The sequence below is a fragment of the Urocampus carinirostris genome, chromosome 12 (assembly GCF_059441175.1).
Source record: "Urocampus carinirostris isolate Australia breed hairy pipefish chromosome 12, RoL_Ucar_1.0, whole genome shotgun sequence".
Taxonomy (NCBI): Eukaryota; Metazoa; Chordata; class Actinopteri; order Syngnathiformes; family Syngnathidae; genus Urocampus; species Urocampus carinirostris.
Genome location: NC_142360.1, coordinates 26,371,291 through 26,392,989, shown reverse-complemented (window position 1 = coordinate 26,392,989; position 21,699 = coordinate 26,371,291). Strand labels below are relative to the sequence as shown.

Here is a 21,699-nt window from a genome sequence, read left to right as displayed (position 1 = left end):
TTATACATACATATACATACATACATATATATATATATATATATATATATATATATATATATATATATATATATATATATAAAATCAGTGGGGGGGGTTTTAAGGGTTATTGTTCTATCTTCGTTATTCATTATCCATTATCCGTTATCGGTCAGTTCATAATACGCTACAAAGCCTAGGAGCCGGGACACTTACTCTCAGCCAAAAGGCCAAGCTAAGGTCCTAGCCCTAAAGCCTTGCTGCGATCATTGTGAATGCACCGTTCCCGGAGGTACTGCAATACCGGGCCGATGCGTGGAGTGGACAGAGCAAGCTCTTATTCCATCTCCGGATTGCAAAAATCATAGATCATGGCAAAGGCCAAGCTAAGGACTGACATAGCATCAAAGCCACAGTCCAAAAACAACAAGGCCAAGCTAAGGACCTAGCATCAAAGTCTTGAGGCCAAGCTAAGGACCTAGCATCAACATGACGACTCATTTAGAATCTCACAGTCAAAATCAGTTTTTTTTTTTTTTTGGTTTGAACAAATTTATTGACACTAAAAACAGAAAACAATCATGACAATCTCAACAGCAATTAAGCACATTCACAATATTATATTCCAATATTACGTTTTTAACAGCAAACACAAAGTGAGGTTTGAACAAACCTTCTCGAAAATCAAACATATTCACAATTTCATTATATAACATCTTTGTTAGTGTCAATAGATCCGTCCAGGCCAAAGTCGATTGTCCTCGGTCTGAACAAATCCACCGACACCAACAGCAGCAAAACACAGCCATCAAGCATATTCACAATTTTTTTATATTTGACAATATGACGTGACAGTGTCTGAAATAACGTCTGCCTGGACGCCCGAGGCGTACATCTTTTACGTCGGGTATACAACTTATAAAAAGTCTCCGCCCGGGTGGCAGACGTTTTCAAGAAAAAAAAGAAATCTTTTGGGGTTTTTTTGTTTGTTTGTTTTTCTAAAATCAAACGTTTGCTTTATTCCAATTTTGAAATCTTCCTTTGGCTTGGAAATTTTGGTTTGTTTGGCAATTTGCATACTAGGCAGCCAATCAGAAGCCTGTATCGAATAACTTCGTGATTCCGGACTATCCCCAGCGTAATAAGGTCTCTCATTTGCATATCACACAGAATACACAAGAAAAATGGAGAAGTGGTTCGGAATCAAGCCAAAACCTCAGCCCCAGAAAAAATATTCAAAAGATGCTAACAAATTTTATGACGCTACAAAACGTAAACGTACATTAAAAGCATCGTGGAAAGAGGAGTTAGCGTGGCTTGTAGCAGACGACGCAACGCAAACACTGCATGAATGAAGATGAGTAAATACAGGTACATACTGATGGCAGATGGAAAACAGCGATGTCATATACTTGCAATGAATGTTATAAGTAGATTTATAATAAACTTAATTTTAAAGTGTTGTTCTGTTATATATTCTGATGATCAATCCTTAATACTTTGCAACAATTGTTTTTCTTTTGCGATTAGTCGTCTTATTGCGTTTAAAGTTGTGAAAAATGAGGCAAGCAGGTTTATGGCTGGGCAGGCAACTTTTCAGAGTTGTCTGCCCTGGTGTCCGCTAACTTTTTGTCATGAGATTTAGATACTGGCTATACAAATATATACAAATATTATATATTATATATATAAAACTAACCATAAAAATCACAAACAAACTCCAGTAGGTAGATATGAATACAATAATGGCTGCTTCAATTAACACTCTGCTTTGAGGTAAACGAGTTTTAGGAGTGAACAGGTAATAACATCAGATCAAACTACTAGGCTGGCCCAACTGAAAGCTGCTCAATTTTTCTTAACATGAAACCAGACGGGATGTCAGCTCTTTCACACCTTTACTGCCCTCTAGTGGTGGGAAGGAGCATTTGGTTTGTATTTATCTTCTAAAAAAAAAATCACAACTTTTAATAGAAATTCGCTCTAGGCTTGCTTTTATTTTTGACACTCTAAGAAATTCATTGCTGGTCGGATGAAAACATCCTGATCTAGCCCAGGGCCATATATGTATGACATTACTGGTTTAGAATATCCACCCAAGGGGTACAAAGCAAATATAAAATCAACTGAAATATACCAAAAAGTATTTTCCTATAAGGTATATACTTAAGAAATATTTATATGTGCCCTAAAAAAACATTTTTTGTCAGTTTACATTTATTAATATGATTTTGGATATTTCGGTCAGGCAGAAAAAAGAAGAGCAGCTGCTGCTCTGTAAGGAGTCAGTCAATGGGGAGCAGAGCACAGTGCTGTTCACCTTTGGAAGTGGACACTGATGAAAAACACGACCAGAAGGGCATCTGTTATATTAAATATTCATTATTCGACCAAAGTGAACCAATGGGGCCACTCGGAAACAAAGAGGAGCGCTTTCCATAATATAACCTTGCTCTGCCTTAAGATTAAATCGTAGTATGTTTTATAATGTTAGTTGCTTTTAATAAAAAAGATAGCAATACGTCACACAAGATCACAGAAGGATTATGTTGTATTTTTTTTCTTTGAATCTTAAAACCTAACATGATTCAACAAGCTTTTTGTAAGTAATAATAACCTTAAAAGGTTTTTTTCAAATAGGCACAGAGCGTGCAGTGTTCCTCTCCACAAACATGCAAATGTTTAAAAATGTTTTACGCGCCGGGGAGCTCAAGAAATTTAGTTACGAAGTTGACCGATTAAGCATATATTCTCTATAGCTCTGACATTACACGAAGAACGCAAGACTCTGAACAATGGTGGGTCTCACTGAAGCACCATATGACACACCTCCAAAACAGACGGCGATAGTAGTTTGCAGTGATTGCATACCGCTCATTTCTGCTAGGAAAAATTAGAACTTTGCCTAATGTGTCGCTAGGGGACTTGGGACTGTTTTGTCCGAGTTGCGTGCTTCGATCTCCAAAGATTGCGTGAGATAAGTTTAACTGCAAATTGTCCCTAGGTGTGAATGAGTGAGTGAGTTGTCTGTCCCTGTGTGCCCTGCAATTGGCTGGCAACCAGTTCAGGGTGTCCCCTGCCCACTGCCCGATGATTGCTGGGATGGGCTCCAGCACCCCCGCGACCCTGAGGATAAGCGGTGCAGCTAATGAGATGAGATGAGATGAAGTTTAAATGCCACCATAACAGTAAACGTTCCTTTTTTGTCTTTGTCACCTTTTATCGCTGTTGGTATATATTGTCCGGATAGCTCCCTGTTAGCGACGGGGCTGCTGAATGCTTCCAGTTTTCTTTGGTCCAGGTTAAGCCTACTGTGCCCATTGGTTGCCGCATCAGTTTTTCGTTTTTGGTTCCCAGGGCAGCCTGGCTCAAGTTTTTCTGCCTATCAGTCCTTTTTAGTGCTCTTTAGCAGCCCGCTAGCCTGCCGTGTCCTGGCTGGGTTAGCCCCATTCGCTCTCTGCGTGTAATTTTTCCATCTTGCTTCATTTTGGCCGCTCGCCATTTGTTGTGCCATTGCTTCAACCACCTGCGACACAAGGCCCAGGCATTCTCCACAAAAACTATCAAAACTTGGCTTAAAACACATACAGACCCATGTGACTGATAAACATGTAATCCAATATGGGGACTGGCTTGCGAGTGTGCCGGTATTACCCTGATGACATCACAGCTCAGGAAGTTAATTGAAAATGATTGAAATAAACTGAATTTATATAGACAGTATGTAGATATTATGCAAATTATATGTTGAAAGTCGAACATTTTCTCTATTTAAGTATGTGTTAACAATGCCCAAACCAGTTCAAAGGGTATATTGGGTTTTTTTACACCGCGCCTGCGTGCTTTTATTTCAATTATCTCACAACACATCAGGAAGCAGAAATTTCTGCAATGATGACTTAAGCCAGAAAAAGGCATCAAGTGAGTAGAAAATTTCACAATTACGGATAATACCTTTAAACTGAACACATATTAATTTCCAGGGTGTAAGAAAAGATAAATTGTCTTAGAAACTTGCTGTTCGGAATAATTTATTTTTTGAGCAAAGTGCAGTTTTATTTTGATGGAAAAATTATTAAAATTGGAAGGTTATGGTAAAAACAAACAAGAAACGCCAAAACACAGATTTAAGTGTAAAATTAGTCATTGGTCAGTTCAGGTTCACCAAACTAAGATGACTAGTTTGTAAATAATTCAAACATTTTCCAATTTGACAACAGGTTGTATAATTATTAAGAATTTAGATGTTATCTGTCATATAAAAATACCCAATAACTAAATCCGCTCACTTAATCAACAGATATTTTGTGTTCTGATAGTAGAATTTTGTTAAACTCATACAAAAATGGCACTACTGATTTTTTTTTTTTTATTATTATTTTAGGCATGGAAGGTGGGAAAACCGTCTCAATTATTCAGTTTTAGTATTTTGTGATATTGGATTCATAAATCATGTAAATTCCACGATTCAACTGTTGGCATGCGATAATGGCCATAATGGCGATATTTTTTTTTCGATTTAATTATTTGCTAATTAGCGATTGCTGTGACAAACTCATTTTGTGGTATAAATACTATTTACCAAAATTGGCGAATCAATAAATAAGACTGATTAAGTAACTATTGATTTTAAAACATAGGAGTTTTAGACATTTTCTCTAAAAACATTTTTTGTCAGAAATGCCATTTTTGCATGAGGTTAACAATTTGCAGATCAGTTTCAAATTTTCCATGGTTTGTAATCAATGTAATGTTAGTGACATAAATATTACTTGCTTGAATCAAATAAAATAAAAATAATGCATTAGGTGTATTACTACATCATATTATATATATATATATATATATATATATATATATATATATATATATATACATATATATAGTCTCTATACAAGCTCAAACATTCAATTTAAAGGCCAGAAATGTAATTAAGAAGCTATCACTAAAACACATTTAATGAAGTTTTCATGCTTGTCAAAGTGGATAACAGTTGTGCACAAGCACAGAGAGAGACAAACATCACGTTGCAGGACTTTGATATGGAATAAAAGTAGGATTTACTCAATTTCTTGCGTCCACATGTATCGCCTGTGAAAAAAGGAACAGCAATCTGGACAGGCGACATCATTGCTGACAAATACCATTGTTTTTTGTTTTGTTTTTTAGATAAGATCACTTTGTTATGGGTGCTTCTTCAAACCAGAGTAAAAGACGCTAGGGGTCAATATCAGGTTACCTGCTGCAATTGCAATAAATCATTTTGCATGTAATCTCACAGCACACACTGGGATAGACCGGTCTGACCACTTGGGTTCTGATATTTATATTCATTATTCTCTCACTCCCTTGTCCTTGCTTCATGTAGGTCAGGATGCATCTCTTATTAATATGTAAAGGTTAGATATAAATATTTCATCCGCCACACAGGAATCAACTAAATACAGAGATCCCTCAGTTTTCGCAGTTAATGGGGACCAGAACCACCCGTGAATAGTGATAATCTATAAAGTAGTGTCACACCTAGTAGTGTCGATCTACAAAAAAAAAAAAAAACACACACACACACTACATGATAGCAGTTGAATGGTTTTATTGTCATTATGGAAAAGTAGAAAGAAATTGGAGGGCTTCTCCTTTTAGTGTATGAAAGCAATTTAGAGAGCAGCCAGCTAGTTGCGTGCTAGCATCGGGTGTCCTTGAATGGAGAAATATTTTCGCAATGATTTAAATAAGGCCGTCCCAAATATAGCCGTCTTCCGTGAGTTGTGGCTTCATGTCATCCTGCCGTTTGTATGATACAGGATCCTCAGCGGTGGCTTTAGAGAGTAGTTAGCCTAGCAGTAAGCAGTAGGTTGGACCAGTAGCAGCAGAGTTGCTCCTGGAACCCGATAATATGATCCAGGTCATCTGTTTAATGGCTAATGGACCTGGCATTGGTGAGATTCAGGGTCTGCAGCGGTTGCTTAGGAGAGTAGTTAGCCTAGCCATTAGCAGTAGACCTGACTAGCAGAACCGCTCTTGCCTACTTCCTCACGCTGCCTGAGTCACTTCTGGAACCCGATAATAATCCACGGCAGCACCCATTGGTGATCACAATTCCGTTGCGCTCTTCTGATTTTCCTTAGGGCTCGTTTTATTTGATGAATTTCTTTCCAATGTAAATCAAATTGTGGAGGCTTTTAATAGTTTCGTAAATGTTGGACCGGAACTAGCTGCAAATATACCCAAGTGCAGTAGCAAACAATTCGAGTCATTGATAAAAATAAACCCAAAGACAATGTTTTTGTGTGGCATAACCAAATCAGAGTTATTAGACGTGGTAAAAAAAATGTAAAAATAAAACGTTTACTGAATGTTTTGACATATATATATATATATATATATATATATATATATGGTATTAGTTAAGTAGATCATACTTAGCATTGTGAAACAATTTACCTATATACGTGATCTGTTATTACAAACAGGGAAATTTCCAAATACAGTGGGACCTCGCTACTTCGCGCTTCGATGTTCGCAAATTCAGAGCTTCGCGGGCCTGAAAAATAATAATAAAATAAAATTATATATACTGGACTGTCTCAGAAAATTAGAATATTGTGATAAAGTTCTTTATTTTCTGTAATGCAATTAAAAAAACAAAAATGTCACACATTCTGGATTCATTACACATCAACTGATCTATTTCAAGCCTTTTATTATTTGAATATTGCTGATTTTGGCTTACAGCTGAAAAAAACTCAAAAATCCTATCTCAAAATATTAGAATACTTCCTCAGACCAAGTAAAAAAATAATTTTATAACAGCAAAACTAAATCAAACATTTGAAAATGTCCATTGATGCACTCAGTACTTGGTTGGGAATCCTTTTGCACGGATTACTGCATCAATCCGGCGTGGCATGGAGGCAATCAGCCTGTGCCATTGCTGAGGTGTTATTGATGCCCAGGATGCTTCGATAGCGGCCTTCAGCTCATTTGCATTTGTAGGTCTGGTGTCTTTCATCTTCTTCTTAACTATACCCCACAAATTCTCGATGGGGTTCAGGTCAGGGGAATTAGCAGGCCAATCAAGGACAGTGATGTCATGGTCAGTGCACCAGTTACTGGTGGTTTTGGCACTGTGGGCAGGTGCCAGATCATGCTGGAAAATGAAATCCTCATCTCCATAGAGCTTTTCAGCAGATGGAAGCATGTAGCGCTCTAAAATCTCTTGGTACACAGTTGCATTTACTCTGGACTTGATGAAACACAGTGGACCAACACCAGCAGCTGACATGGCTCCCCAAACCATTGTTGACTGTGGGAACTTCACACTGGATTTCAAGCAACTTGGATTTTGCTCCTCTCCAGCCTTTCTCCAGACTCTGGCGCCTTGACTCCCAAATGAAATTCAAAACTTGCTTTCGTCTGAAAAGAGGACTTTGGACCACTCTGCAACTGTCCAGTGCTTCTTTTCCATAGCCCAAGTCAGACGCTTCTTCCGTTGTCTTGAGTTCAGAAGTGGCTTGACCATGGGAATACGGCTATTGTAGCCCATTTCCCGGACACGTCCGTGAACTGTGGCTTTTGATACCTGGACTCCAGCTTCAGCCCACTGTCTTTGAAGCTCCCCCAAATTCTGGAAGCGGCTCTTCGTCACAATTTTGTTAAGGCTGCGGTCATCTCTCTTGGTTGTGCAGCGTTTCCGGCCACATTTTTCCCTTCCAACAGACTTTTTGTGGATATGCTTTGAAACTGCACTCTGTGAACAGCCTGCTCTTTGAGAATTTTCCTTTTGTGTCTTACCCTCCTGATGGAGGGTATCAATGATGGTCCTCTGGACAGCAGTCTTCCCCATACTTGTGATTTAGTTTACTGAACCAAGCTGAGTGTTTTTAAGGCTCAGGAAACCCTCGCAAGGTGTTTCGAGTTAATTAGATGATTCAGGTGATTAGTTGAATAGCCTACTTGTATACTTTTTCATGATATTCTAATATTTTGAGATAGGATTTTTGAGTTTTCTTAAGCTGTAAGCCAAATTCAGCAATATTAAAATAATAAAAGGCTTGAAATAGTTGATGTGTAATGAATCCAGAATGTATGACATTTTTGTTTTTTTAATTGCATTACAGAAAATAAAGAACTTTATCACAATATTATAATTTTCTGAGACAGTCCAGTATATATATCACCCCCCTCATACACCCCCCCTCCGGAGGAAACAAAGCCTATTTACAACTAAGACAGTTAAAACATCTTCTTTGTTTTTTTATCTCGTTTCCTTATCCTCACTGTAAAATGTAGAACTGGAGTCGTCCAATTTTGTTGTCACAATATATCCCATGTTGTAACAATGTCAATAAAGGCATATTCTATTCTATTCTATATATAATTTTAAATTTTTTTTTTTTCTAAGCATTTTTAAAGGGGCGTCACTACTTTGTGGTTGCATGTTCGCAGGTTCAGAGCTTCGCAGGTCTAAAAAATAATAATAAAAAAATAAAATAATAAAAAAAGTAAAAAATAAAAAAAATTCTTTAAGCATTTTTGAAGGGGCGTCGCTACTTCGTGGTTCCACGTTCGCTGGTTCAGAGCTTCGCAGGTCTAAAAAAATAATAATAATAGAATAAAATAATAATAATTTAAAAAAAAATGTTTTTAAAAAGCATTTTTAAAGGTGCGCCGCTACTTCGCGGATTTGCGCTTATCGCGGGGGGTTTTGGTCCCCATTAACCGCGATAACTGAGGTCCCATTGTACAATGAAGATTATATATATATATATATATATATATATATATATACACACACACACATAGATATAATGTGTCCACAAAAATCTTAATATTTGATTAATCCCATTTTTAACAGACTGATTCAAGGCATTTATGGAATGTTCAGACCTATATCTGGACAGCTTTGTTATTAATCGGTTTTGTTTTTTTCTTCAATATACTTTTTACCAAAACAGTTTGGCAAATGATTTGAAGCGAGTGTTAACACAAAGTCAACAAAAAGCAAATGTCAGTTGAACTGTCTATCGGTTGGTCATGCTCAGCAGGGAATTTGACACAGAAAATGCTGCAACCAGGGAAGATGCTTTAGGCTGGATCTGCCTAATCTGAGCTGTCATATCAGTGTCAGGGTGGCTAGGAGGCTATGCCAAATCACATGCCGACCTACATGTGCACATGCAAATTATCTGTGCAAGTACAGTACCTTTGCAGTATAAATTAAGTGAACATTTTATTCACACTGTTTTGGATCAAAATATGTGCAGGTAATCAACACCAGATACACATACAGTACTATGTTTTTCTTCCTTTTTCAAAATCAGTTTATTTTGCATGTATTCTTACGTTTTTTTCACAAACACGTAAACATGTTTGATGAAATGAGTGAAATTCTAAAGCTTGCAAAAGAAGACACAAAGTATTTTTTGGGTGCTCACGGTTCCATGCAATGGATACAGTATGTGAATATGAGCCGGAGGGGTGGCATTATAGGGACATACAGAGATATGAGAAGGAAAGGCGGCTGCAAATAGATGCAAAATGTAAAGAGGGGAGGACGGCAGAGGTGTGGTTACGCTGTAAAGTGAACATGTGGATGTCAGTAACGAGGGAATGTTATTCTCTTGGAAAGACTTAGCGATGAGAGTTTGGACTTTTAAAAGAATGTGTACAGTCTTGCTAGAAACATGTCTCTCAACTTGCTTGTATATATATTATATAATACCACAATTATTCCGTTTATTTACGCCAATTAGTGCGCAGTTTCTTTCCCAGAGAATCGGGTTCAATTGCACCTCCACTACACTAGGGAGCCGTGGTGTTGTCATTGGCCGTGTTTTGCTTACATTTAACCTCGACACTGTGTATGAGGTGTATGCAAGAAGTGACGCAGACCCTCAAGTAACCCAATGAAAGAATTATTAAGTTGGATGAGACGACAGACTTTTTGTGCAAGGTGGGGGGTATGGTGAGGCAGAGGAGGATTTCTTCTTTTGAGGAGGGCGGGAGTTAGGGCTTGTAAATAAAAATAATTGAGAAGCACTGGGTTTTTCAATTGTCACCAGTCGTGAAAATAATTCATTTGGATCGCTCCAATTAGCTCCCAAGAAATAGAAGGTAGTTAATCGATTGGTTTGAGAGTAAAATGATGCCGTAATGCTGCGAAATACGTATTTATCAGTGTAAACTAATGATAGGAAAAAATAAATCTGCAATGCACAAAGGAGGCAAAAGTGAAAACGAGAAGTGGCAGGTAATGCTGTAGTTCATAAACTTTTGAGAACCTCCAGGGTAATTGGGAGATTTGTTGGGGCTATCCAGCCAACTGCTACGGTGACAAAGAGTGAGTCACTATTCCACCAGTGCCCACAGAGAACACATAAAAAAACATACAGAACTTTAAAAAAAAAAAAAATGGCCAGTAATGGCTCATTTTGATTTTCTAGGGAATTTAAAAACGTAAATGAAAATGATATATCAAATTTGTTTATATAAGTAGTGTTTTGTAATCTTCACAACAAATCATTAACATAAGTACATATTGAATTCCAAGTGCATTGTTTGAAAACTAGCCTATCGATTATATACTCTGACTCTGACTTGTGAAATAAGTGCAGCCACAAAATTTTGACAAAACCATGGTGAATATTAAGAAAAGAAATCCAAGGCTGATAGATGAAGAATCCTAAACAAAAGAAAATTACATAGATCTATATTAGATATAAAGGCTAGAAGACCATCTCTAGTATTCTGTTAAAGGAGCTGCACATATATTCATAAATGTAAGGTGTCCGGGAGTGTAACCAACCTTTCTGGAAAATGAAAATTGATGAAAAATTTTAGAGATGGGTATTACAAATGATAACAAAATATCCCAGACAACCGCCAAATAAACGAAAAATGATCTCTGAAATCAAGATCCATCACTGCCATGTTACAATACCAGTTGTTGTTTGAACCAAACTCGACTTTGAGGGAGACGAACAAGGGTCACAACCGTGATGACAATAAATTATTAAACAAGATAGGACTTACTATTATTCACTACTTGTCTGTTGTAGGATCAAAATAAAACACTTAAGACACTATTCAATCAGGTAAAAAGAACATTGTGGTTTTCAAGCTCCTGTAAAGTGACCACCATCAACTGTAGTATCAGGACCGGCATTATGTTCTCCTGAGAGTCAAAAGCAGGCTTAGAAATAGCTGGCCAAGCTTTTAAAGATGTGGGTTCAAGCGTACTAGCACATATTGTGCTTGTTTAGCTCAAGGGAAACAAAAAGGTTGTTAAAATGTCACAAGAAAACAGTCGACCCTTCCACAAGTATAGTGCTGTGCCAGCCTAGAAACAGTTATTTGTAAATGTCTCAGATACCCTGGGGCCTTGGTGTGAGTGTGTAAGAAAGTGTGCATTTGTGACTTTATAATGAAAGTAACTGTGAGCAAAGCAACGGAGTACATGAGTCTTGCAAATGTTAGCCATCGGCTATATGTCGCGGAACAGTAAATCAGTCACGTCTAACTCAATAGTTCTCACCTAGAGGGGATGTGCAATGAAGCCCGTTGAACATTTTATGAAGAGGCTTAACATAGTTAATAAATAAATGGATGATTTTCATATTAGTGGTGCTCAAGACCAGTGGTTTTAAAACAGGAGTATGAGCACCCCTGTGTGTACTTAAAGGCACTAGTAAATTGGGATTAATTACTAATCAAGATTTGTTATTGGTCTGAAAAATGCACTATTGAACATCCGCAGCAAATGCTAGGGACGCAAAACAATTATTTTTTCCCCCCTACAGAAAACCAATAAAATCCTGCCTCTGTAAACTGATACCCAAAAACAACCAATTAATTTTAGGTGTATAATTTGGTTTACAATTACAATAAGAATATAAATCTTGGGTAAACGTGTCTCCAAAATTAGTGTTTGAAAAAAGTGTGTGACCTTGATCAATTAATACTTAACTTTTTTGTCAATAACTTCAGTAATTACTATAATCACAATATATTGTCTAGACCACCATAATACTTGCATAAGGATTCCGCAGAAACAATATGATTATGGGTGTGTTCATTATGTGAAAATATGTCACTTCTTAATATTTTAAAGGTGCTCCAAAACCTTAGTTAAAATAAAAATACATAAGTTGATGCAATGAGAGGAAACTACATTGAGCGACCAAAATGTTTGGCCAATTACGCCAGTAGAGGTCTCTCATTGCAAGCCAAATGATGAACATTTATAACAGTGATAACAGGCTAAAGTAGAACAAAACATTAAAGTAAACTGCACTTTATACAAGTGCCAAGTGCAAAAAAAGGAGAACATTGTGTTGCTGTTAAGACACGTATTTAAGACTTCGCTGGGCAGCTGTCAATCTTAATCAACAAGTTAAGCCATGCTGTCCATTTAAATTCAATCGGTGTTCAAGCAAACATGCAGGAGTGCCCCAAATAAATAATTTAATATAATAAATAAATACATAAATAAATAAATAGACAAACTATAAAGAATACAAAACTCACTTCACTCACTAAAGCTCACAAGCCCATACAATCACTATTATCGAGTCTTTTTTTACTATCTTTGTTGTCTATAACTGTAACCTCATATCAAAGTCAAAATCAGCTTTATTTGTCAATTCTGCACCAAAAACATAGAATTTAGATTGCGTTTCTCTCAGCCATCTTTGTCTAGAAAATAAAAAACAGCAAAACACTATGCTAGGACACATGTAGACAGTACGGCTGATAAAAAAACAGTGAGTACAGTGAGAACAGTGAGAACATAAGTCTAGTGGTAACTTGTAAACAAAAAGTTCTGAGTTGTGCAAAAAGTTCTGAGTTGTTAATATGCCTTCAAAGGTCCAATTACTATTCATACTAGAGTAGTCAAACTCAGTCTGGCCCTGTGGCCGGATGCAATCTTTCTGTTCTGAGAATGGCCAGATCAGCAAAACAAGGTTATTTTTTAGACTCTTTTTTTCAGCATTATACTTCAAAATTCAGGCTACATTATTAACCACCCCCATTTTATAATCACAGATGATAGGGGATCTTTTCTAAACACAACACATTTTTTCACAAACAATGGGTGGTAAAGATTGAATATGTGTTAACAGGTTTATTTACAGTTGAGTAAATGCAGTTTTACACCTGAACCATTTCACCACGCTATACAGAGTAAAATCTACCCTCTAGCGTAGGGGTGGCTAAGGGATTACTGAAAATTAATCAAAAATGGACGTCATAATATACTTGAAAACAAACTATTAAATAAAGCATGATTGTTTTACCAGTTCTAATTTTGATGCTAGTCAAAAAGATGATTTTGAAAAACCCAATTCATACGGCGGACACAATTATGTAGTTTAACAGCTGGAGAATTTTGTATGCATTTATTAAAAAAAAAAAATCGCAACTTTTGATAGAAATGACCTAAAGACTCGCTTCTTTTTTTTGACATACTTAGAAATGTATGACGGGCCCAATAAAATCATCCCACTGGCTGGATCCAGCCCACGGGCCATATGTTTGACATGACTGATATAAATGTTAAATAACCAAAAACAAAGCCTAAGCCTAGATATCTTACAGATAAAAACTGTAATTGTTTATACTTAAACCCTTCCAATAAGGGCAACAGTCCAATTACTTAGAACTCAATTAGCATTAATGCTGTCACTGAGCCCAGAGAATAGACATTAATATGCTTCACATCACCCGAGCCATCACTGTCATTGTTCCCTCTTTGCCTCTCTCCTTTATATTACCCCAGTTCCATCCATTCATTCTACGTTGCTAATAATAGCTCGGCCACCCGCCTATCAATACCATTTCCAGCAAGACAGGAGGTGGGTGTGCACCAGTCAGTGAATTGAAAATAAATCATGAGGAAAAAAAAAAGAACTTCCCTTATGTAAGAAGGGAGTCACTTGAAACTGTACAAAAATGCTGCAAAGGAGAGATTGGTGTCGTTTAATGCAGGGAAGTGTAACACAACCAAGATAAAAGGTACAAATATTTTGAAACAGGAAAGTGAGGCATCTGGATGCAAGAGTCTTGAAAAGGAAAAGTGATAGTAAGATAACGGTTGCGATTTATACAGTTGATGACTGACAACAAAAATTGTGACACTACAGAGTCTAAAATCAGTCAGATTGTCCATTGATTACACAGCTTCCGTCCCTCTAATCCTTTCCTCTGTGTCATCATCATTTATGGCTCCATAATTATTCGCTCAATCCATCTTTCTGAATAGACCGTGCTGAATTCATCTTTTGTACCTTTTAATTGTGGTCGGTGGATTTACCCGCCTGTCGCTCTGAAGAGGAGAGAACGAGTATTGTATTTCCAATAAAAGCCTAGATCCTTGTCTTTTTTGTGTGTTTATACCAACTTCTTAACCGCCTGCTGCTCCCGTTGCGGTCTTCCGCGGCAAACCTTCATTTTTCAAACTGATTAGCAAAATATCGCCATCAAAAAATATAAAATGAACAAGAGAGCCACTTTATCCAGTACTAAAATAAATACATGCCTAACGTTATAGGCACATTAACGCAATCCAATGATTGTACACCTTTTTCATGCCCAAATTCAAGCACCGTTTAAGGCTTTTCAAAGCAAATATTCCAACTTCTCTAGTACCATCATGAACCCTTGCGATCAGATGCAACACCGTCCTTCTCCGAAGAACCAACAAGCTCTGTTTACTAAATATAGTAACTTTTCAAACAGTTTGACTTTTATTTTTAAAGTTATTCGACCCAACTTAGAATATTTAGTCTACGAAAATACAAATCAATCATTGCGTTCTGTCCAAGCAAAATACAGCCAGGATGTTCACCAGCCCATTGCTGCAAAACTGGAAACTAAAATCTAAAAAATTTCTGGTGTGTGACATTTTCCAAGCCCATTTTCAGCGCAAACACTTGCAAGAATAATTAAACTTTGGAACTGGAAATATCCATGCCTTTTTTGTCAATCATTTACCTTAGTGATAAGGATGCGATAGTGTTCAAGCAGCTCATGGTTGTCGTGGCAACCAGCCAGCAGCTGCCATACTTCAGCTCTCAGTGGTTCTGGAATGCCACTCCGGACCAATGGGTGCAAACCTTTCGGACGACTGGACAGGTTCCCATGCCTGTAATGTATGCAAACACATGCACAAACACACACAGTATTACTTTAAAACCCATATTGAATCAGAATGATCTTTATTGTCATTGATAACGACGTAGTGAACATTGATTAGTCTTATCACTCCAGGACAAACATGTAATGAAGACTCAAAAGAAAATAAAAGATAAAAATAAAGTTACGATGAATAGTTATAAATATATACAAGGTAGTGCTTGTGGACTGGCCTCAGCTAAAAATGGATCAGAACAATACTGTAATGAAAATAAGTTCAATGACACTTCGCAGGAACATATTTCCATAACAAATCAAGGAAAATGATATGAATATTCATTTTTCTATATTTAGGCAATATTTCTTTCTTTCATAGTCTTATGTACTCATTTAGGTTGGCTCTGGGGAACACAGTGTGCTATTTGTTAAGTGTAATCATATCTTTGGTGTACATTCCTAGGACTTTTACATAGGATGTTTTCGGCTGTGTTTTCTATAAATGTTAAAAATACAAATATATAAATTTAAAAGTATTTCAACCTCTATATGGTCAGAAGAGGTCATGTTAATAATTTACAGTGTATTAAAGTGGAAATAAAAAGACCACTTTAAATGTGTTTGTGTTAAGTCAAATCATATTTTTTTGTATGGCCCTTAATCACAAGAAGTCTCCACCGGCCTTTTTTTTAAAAAATGAACAACCACATTCATCTTCAATTCATCAACAATTTGTGGGAGTGAGTAGTAATTAATTTAAAAATTGTCATCTTTCACTATTCGAACAAACTTGGGCAAAATTATAAGTAATAAAATGGAAAAGCAACTGACATGTAAAAAAAATGTTCTCGACCTAAAACAGGCATGTTTCTAATTCAAGATCAAAAGTTATGTAGCCTTACCATTTACTGAGGATGGCTCCCCACAGCTCGAGAATTTTCTCAGGACAATCTTTGGAAACGTCTCCCGTTCCACTGGAGATTTCGCTGTCACTATCTACGCACAGCACAAATGGACCACAGGGCATTTATTAGACATTTGTCTGCGATAGTGACCTTGATGTCTGTGATATTGGGCTAAATGAGAACACAAAATCCAATCCATGATATCGTGCTAAGCATTTAAATCATGTCTTTGTGCTTCCAACAACACAATCTAATCGAGGTGGAGAGTTTTTACTGGGCCTACACATTCCATTATTGTAATGTTCTTCCATTTGGCAGTTTGAAAGGCAAACAAGAGGCAATCAGCACAGCAAAACACTTGTGCATAGATGCAGAAGCATTAACTGCCTGTCTAGCCCTCTGCTCTGCCGACGAGGAGACCGATTCCCACACATAAACCACCCACTAAAACACAGACTAGTCAAGTGGATGTATACTTGCACATGCCGCTCTGAATATCACTCAAATACCAAACTGGTTTTATGTGGGGTTTTCTTTTTCCTTCAATTTAACAATACAGGAGAGGTGCATAAAACTGTATACTTAATAGAGGAATACCATACCATGAATGAAGAAGTATTTGTTTTCAAACACATACAGTGACGTGAAGTATTTGCTCCCTTCCTGATTTCTGTGTTTTTTGCATATGTATTACTCACAGTGGTTTCAGATTAGCAAATCAATTTTAATGTCACACAGGGACAACCCAAGGAAATACAAAATGCAGTTTTGAATATTTGCTTCCTTTAATTAAGGCATAATAAAATCTAAGCCTATCTGACCGTATGTGAAAAAATTACTGCCACCCTTGTTAAATCACGCTTAAACTAACAAGTTTTGGGAAAGATGAGTTCAGCTACACAGAGCACAGGCTAAATTGAATGCAACCCACTGTGTGAATCTAAAAATCACTTAAATTTAATCTGTTAGACAAAATGAAGTATGCTACAAAATCTAAACAACACATTTGACATGTCAGACGAAATTGGAAAAAGTGATTGAAATCCACCGGTATGAAGAAAAGTCAAATCCTTTTCCAAGGCTGTAGGGCTCCAGCAAACCACTGTCAGAGACATTATCCCCAATTTAACAGTGGCAAACCTTCCCAGGAGTGGTTAACCAACTTAGATTATGGCAAGAGTGCGGAAATTTCTCATCCTGGTCACCAAAGAGCCTCGAAAAACATCCAAGGGACTGGCGTGGCGAAGTCAAAGTCTGGATTTAAATCCAATTGAAATGCTGTGGCGTAACCTTAAACGAGCACTTCATGCTAGAAACTCCTCCAATATGGCGGATTTGAAAACCATTTTGCAAAGAAGATTTGGCCCAAATTCCTCCCCAGAGTTGAAAACGTCTCATTACCAGCTATCGTAAACGTTTTTTTTCTGTTATCGCTGGCAAAGGTGGCCTAACTCGCCATTAAGTTCAGGGGGCAATTACTTTTTCACATAGGGACAGAAATCTTCTAATTATTATTTTTTTTTGCCTGAATAAATATTTTAAAACTTCATTTTGTAGTTCATTGGGTTGTCTGTGATATTGAAATTGTTTGATGATCTAAAACCTTTTTTGAGTGATAATTACTTTTTCATCGCACTGTAATGTATCTTAAGTGTTTTGAAACTGTTTAACAAGAGTAATACTTTAGCTTTCTATGTCAAGATGTTTGACTAAATGGTAAAGTAAACGTGCAAATAACTTACATAAAAATGGCCAACATCTTGTTTCTCCAGCATGACTTGGGTGAATGAAGGTCCAACAATTCAATGTGGGGGCAGATTTCACCACCAGACAACATGGATGCCAAATAGTCAATGCTGAATAGTAACAAGAGCTGCAGTGTTTGCACACTAGTATTAGCTAACAGATTTAGAGAAGAAATGAACTAAAAGCTTGTAAATGAGAAATAGCACAGCACTAAGCATGAAGCAAACTACCAAGAGGTTATGAAGGTTGTGCATGAATTGATAAGCTCGTAAATGTTACCTTATCTGCCAAGATATACTAACACTACGAGTGCCATTAACGGCCCCCATCAGGGGCCGCTCCTAGCATTGCAAGCCATTGTTGCTGATTTATCAACAAACACGTTTTTGATTGGAATGAGAGGAGCAATTCATTGGCCATAGCCTCTTTAAAAATCAAACCAGTCATATCAAATTCTGACTAACTCCGGCCAATTGTTAGCAGGGGATGTAGAAGTAGAGAAAATGAGTAATCGTGCAAAACAACATCAGCAGTTTAAGAATTTAGAATGGAGGGAAGCAAGATACACTGAAAACAAGCATATTTCTCTAGAATTTTTTTTCAAGGTCTCTCCAAGTGTATTCATAAAAGTGAGCATCAATGACAGTGACTCCAAAGTTAAAGCATAGGCAAACCAGTGCATGCTATATACAAAAAACAAAGGCAAGGACAATAAGGCTTTCTGTTCCTCAACTTGCCATCGGCCCCACTTGGTCATTTTTGACTAGTGTACAACGGATAATAACGGACCCATTTGATCAATGGTCAAGTTATCAATCCCATAATGTATTGCACTCAAAATGAACAAGTGGACATCCAGGCAAAAGGAGAGCTATGGAACGATAACCACCTAGATCATCACGGCAGACTAGATGGGTTTTGAAGTCCATGGCACTTAGTTTTTTTTTTCCATTAACTTTGTTTAAAAGAAGATATTATGCCTCATCTTGAATTTAATATACCAGTTTCATGAGACATAATTCTTGCAGGTGCAAAATTACACCAGAGCAGTGTGAGAGACTAGTGGTATCCTGTGGCCGCAGATGTGCTGAACTCATTAACAGCAGAGGGCTGTACATGTATTACTAATTGCTTACTGTTGTTACCTTTAGAATTTGTTTTCCATGCAAAAGTAATTGTTGCTCTTTAATTTTGTTTAGGGCGTTATCTGAAAAATATTTTTTGCGTAAAATACCTTCAGTCAATTTGTGAAAAAAAAGGTTGTACTACCATGATATAGACACAATAAAATATATTTTAATATGGAACTGTGAAGATGTAATTATTTCAAAACAATTAATTTTTTTTTTTATAAGTGGTTTTCTAATTTTGATTTCCAGTGTACTGTAATTTGCTTTTTATGAAGAGTACTTCACATCTTACAATGAAGAAGTGGATTTTGTTCACGTCATTCCGAAGACTAATAAACAAAGAAACAAAATAAGCCATCAGCAATAGGCTGTATTATCCTTTTTACTCTATGGCTAAACAGTGCAAATGATGAATGAAAGAACACATGAACAAACGAACGAAAAGGACAAATAAAATAAATATATCTTGCTGTGTGGTAAGATAAACAACAAAAGCTATATAATTGCATTTTGCAAAATTCAGTGCATGGTTAAAGGGCTTTAAAATGGGAATGCAGACTGTTGGAACCAGCACTGCAGATTTCTTTGCCAGCTGACAAAGAAATTAATACCATGTATTAATACCAATACAGAAATTAACCTGGAAATTATGCACTGGACTCTGGTGACTAGAAAGAACACGGTGCCAATGTTGAGGTTCTGTTCTGAAGACAAATTTCGTAATAATGCATGATCTTATTTTTAAGTGAACTTTCAGCCAGAAGGTTGTCGATTGTTAAACAAAGAAAAACATCTTAATTCTGTGACACAAAAATGGGCAAATTTCTAAGAAGGTACCACTTTAGTTAATTAATCAAAAGGGTGAAAACAAAGGGGTAACATATGGAAATGAAAATAAGTCAACAAAAACTTCACATAGCCTACAACAATTGTATTTTGACACAGCGACAGGGTTAACGAAAGTGTGTCCATCTAACAGTATTGCATGTATCTTAAACATGTAATTGATTGACTCTGTTTAAAGGCAAACAACTTGTGTTGTTTGAGTGAAGTTACAAAAAACACAGTCTTCGGACATACTATAAATGTAAATGGTCTGCATTTATATAGCGCTTTTCAAGTCAATGAGGACCTCCATTAGGGATTCAGTGTCTTCCCCAAGGACAATTCGACATATAACACAGAGGAGCCGGGAATTGAACCTCTAGAAATACATATACAAGCATGTTAAAGCTAAAGGATGTATGATCGTTTCCAAACAATGAGACGTTCCTGTGCTCACATAAAAAAAAAAAAAAAACGACAAAGATCTGTTTGACTGTATTCAACCTCCTTGGACGTAGCTTTTTGATTTCACAGCTTATAACATATTATATAATATATAATATATACTTGCACACACACACACACACACACACACACACACACACACACATTTATACATACATATATATACACACACATAGATTTATACATACATACATACACACATATATATATATATATATATATATATATAAATATATACACAGGGTTGGGTAGGGTTACTTTAACTGGATTACTTTCAATTACTTTTGGATTAGTCCAATACCAAATATGCTAATAAAAGACAAAAGAAACTAAACATGAATAAAATTAATACATTTTGTGCAGGCTTGGGAAGTAAAGGAATACATGGAACGGCAAAAATGATGTTGGCAAGCTGTTTGGATTTATTTTCATTTTGTTTCTGTCGCATTTTAGGTTAGTTTTGCCGGAGATCAAAGCCATGAGAGAAAGCTTACCACGTGTTGTGAGTCATAATTGTATTCATATTTAGTTTCTTTTGTCTTTTATTAGCATATTTGGTATTGGAGTAATCCAAAAGTAATTGAAAGTAATTAAGTTAAAGTAACCCTACCCAACCCTGTATATACATATATAAATACATATAACCATACATATATACACACACACACATATATATACATATATACACACACACACACACACACGTATATATATATATATATATATATATATATATATATATATATATATATAATAGATATTTATAAATATAAAAATATCTAATTTCATTTAGTTGGATCAGTGTTCTTTAATAAAGGAATGCTAACAATATATGTATTTTGGCAGCAATGATATCCTTAGCACATTGCTTTTTCAACACGTTTTCGAGATCAGTGTATGGGCCCAAGGATCCGTTTAAATTGTTAGGACCTAACTGAACTTTTCACACTTCCTAGAACCCTGAGGCCACATGAGCAGGACAGATGCATCCGTTAAGCATAGAATGCCTAAAAGGAGGATGTAGAACATTACCATGATGTTTTAATTGTTACTCCTACCACAAGATCTTGTGGGGAAAGGGTTCTATGAAAAAATGCATGAACAAACACCCACACATAAATAAATGCAAATTGTTTTATTAAAATTTAACTAAAAACACAAAATCATGCAACTTAGTTTTTAAGTATTGGGCAGTTGCGAACAGCAGCAACCAAAATAAATGTTCATGCATGCAAAAGCTAGCTGAAATGTACTGTATGTGAAAGGTTGCTATAGTTGCTTTATATAATGGGTGTGCAATTCGGAATGTTGATCACGGCGGTAAACTCTTAAGATTTGACATGTTGTGTCCTCTTTTTCTTCTTCTATGGGTAGCTTCATCTTCTCTCTTTCTTTGCGTTTTTGGCATACACTAGATGGAAGAAGCCCAAAAAAAATAACTACAGCCCTTATAGATGCTGAAAATGATAAGAACAATCAAAAGATAAAACAGAAACTGTGCTATGTTATTGCAGTCC

General features: G+C 36.4%; 1 protein-coding gene and 1 pseudogene across 1 annotated transcript in view; both read right to left on the bottom strand.

Moving 5' to 3' along the window:
- rabgap1l (RAB GTPase activating protein 1-like) overlaps positions 1–21,699 on the bottom strand; it is a 146,802-nt gene that overhangs the window by 95,646 nt on the left and 29,457 nt on the right. Inside the window, exons 12-13 of the mRNA XM_088349383.1 lie at positions 16,014–16,107; positions 14,974–15,124 (exon numbers count right to left, since the gene is read on the bottom strand). Of these exons, the coding sequence (XP_088205509.1) occupies positions 14,974–15,124; positions 16,014–16,107 (245 nt within the window). The remainder of the gene's footprint in view (positions 1–14,973; positions 15,125–16,013; positions 16,108–21,699) is intronic.
- On the bottom strand, positions 250–369 carry LOC148355340 (U2 spliceosomal RNA; annotated as a pseudogene).